Below are 1,272 nucleotides of genomic sequence, written 5' to 3'. Positions count from 1 at the left end.
CCCGGGGGCGGGACCTGCCGCTCCCGTTCCCTGGATCTCTGCGGGTGTTTGAGCTGGCGATTCTTTGTCGATTGGGGGGCGACGGGGAGCTCTAGTAATTAAACGCTCGCTAACTCAAAAGGGGTGGCAGATGTTTTGGTGTCGTTTTAGCGAGCAGACTCGTAAGCCCCCGTCGGTGACGGGCTGGGCAGGCCGGGGCGTCTCACGGGTTGATGAAAATCGCGGCTTTTTCCCCGTGTCCCGGGTGTTTGCCCTTGCGGAACCAGATCGGCTACCCGCCGGCGTACGGGCAGTGGGGCCAGTGGTACGGCAACGCCCAGATCGGTCAGTACGTGCCCAACGGCTGGCAGGTCCCCGCCTACGGGATGTACGGGCAAGCGTGGAATCAGCAGGGCTTTAAGTGAGTATTTGGGCTTCTTCTGCCGGTTTTCCCCCGCGGGAGGTGACAATCCGTGTCGGCCGCAGCGTAAAAGCAGCCGAAACGTTCTGGTCCTTCGTTAGTCGGAGATGTGGGATGGGGAATGTGCGTACGGATCCCAGACGGCCCCGCTCGGGGAGCCACCCGCTCGTTAAGTTCTCCCTCGTTACCTCGTTGCCTAACGAACTGTTTTTCCCCCCACCCCGACAGTCAGACGCAGTCTTCGGCGGCGTGGATGGGCGCCAACTACGGCGTGCAGCCGCCGCAGGGGCAGAACGGGAGCGTGATAACCAACCAAACGGGATACCGCGTGGCGGGCTTCGAAACGCCGTGAGGAGGAGAGGACTCTGGAACCGGGGGGCCGGGGGCGGCCGGCCGGGGGGGCCCGATCACTTGTATGTAATATTCTTACCTTTCTTCATGGAAATTTATTTTAAACTGTAGAAGTTTTATTTCAAGTTCACTTATTTCAGTAGTAATTAAGAGATGCGGGAGTTAAATATTTTAAAAAAAAAAAACAAACAAAAGACAAACAAACAAAAAAAACCAAACAAAAAACAAAACAAAAATCACACAAAACGAGATGCTGGATGTCTGCCAACTTTTGCCTTCTTTTTCCTCCTTTACGTGTTTCTTAAGATCCTCGTTTTTGAAACACAGCAAATGCAGGGACTACTGCCGCTGAAAATTGGGGCAGCAAATTGCACAACGTCAACCTTTTTTTTTTTGGGTTTCTTTTCTTTTCCTCGGAAGTAGCGTGCTGTTCTAGTTTGCATTCCGAACGATTTAAAATGTATTATAAACCGTTGTACAAAAAAAAAAAAAAAAAAAACCCACAACAAAAAAACCACCAA

The 1,272-nt window shown here is 52.1% G+C and overlaps 1 protein-coding gene across 1 annotated transcript in view; it reads left to right on the top strand.

Moving 5' to 3' along the window:
• TIA1 (TIA1 cytotoxic granule-associated RNA binding protein) overlaps positions 1-748 on the top strand; it is a gene marked incomplete at its 3' end in the record, with an annotated part of 9,764 nt that extends 9,016 nt beyond the window's left edge. The window contains exons 11-12 of the mRNA XM_009586607.1: positions 267-400; positions 629-748. Of these exons, the coding sequence (XP_009584902.1) occupies positions 267-400; positions 629-748 (254 nt within the window). The remainder of the gene's footprint in view (positions 1-266; positions 401-628) is intronic.
• Between the last annotated feature and the right edge of the window lie 524 nt (positions 749-1,272).

Source organism: Fulmarus glacialis, unplaced genomic scaffold (assembly GCF_000690835.1).
Source record: "Fulmarus glacialis isolate BGI_N327 unplaced genomic scaffold, ASM69083v1 scaffold22211, whole genome shotgun sequence".
In the NCBI taxonomy this organism is placed as follows: Eukaryota; Metazoa; Chordata; class Aves; order Procellariiformes; family Procellariidae; genus Fulmarus; species Fulmarus glacialis.
This window is presented reverse-complemented; position numbering and strand designations above follow the sequence as displayed.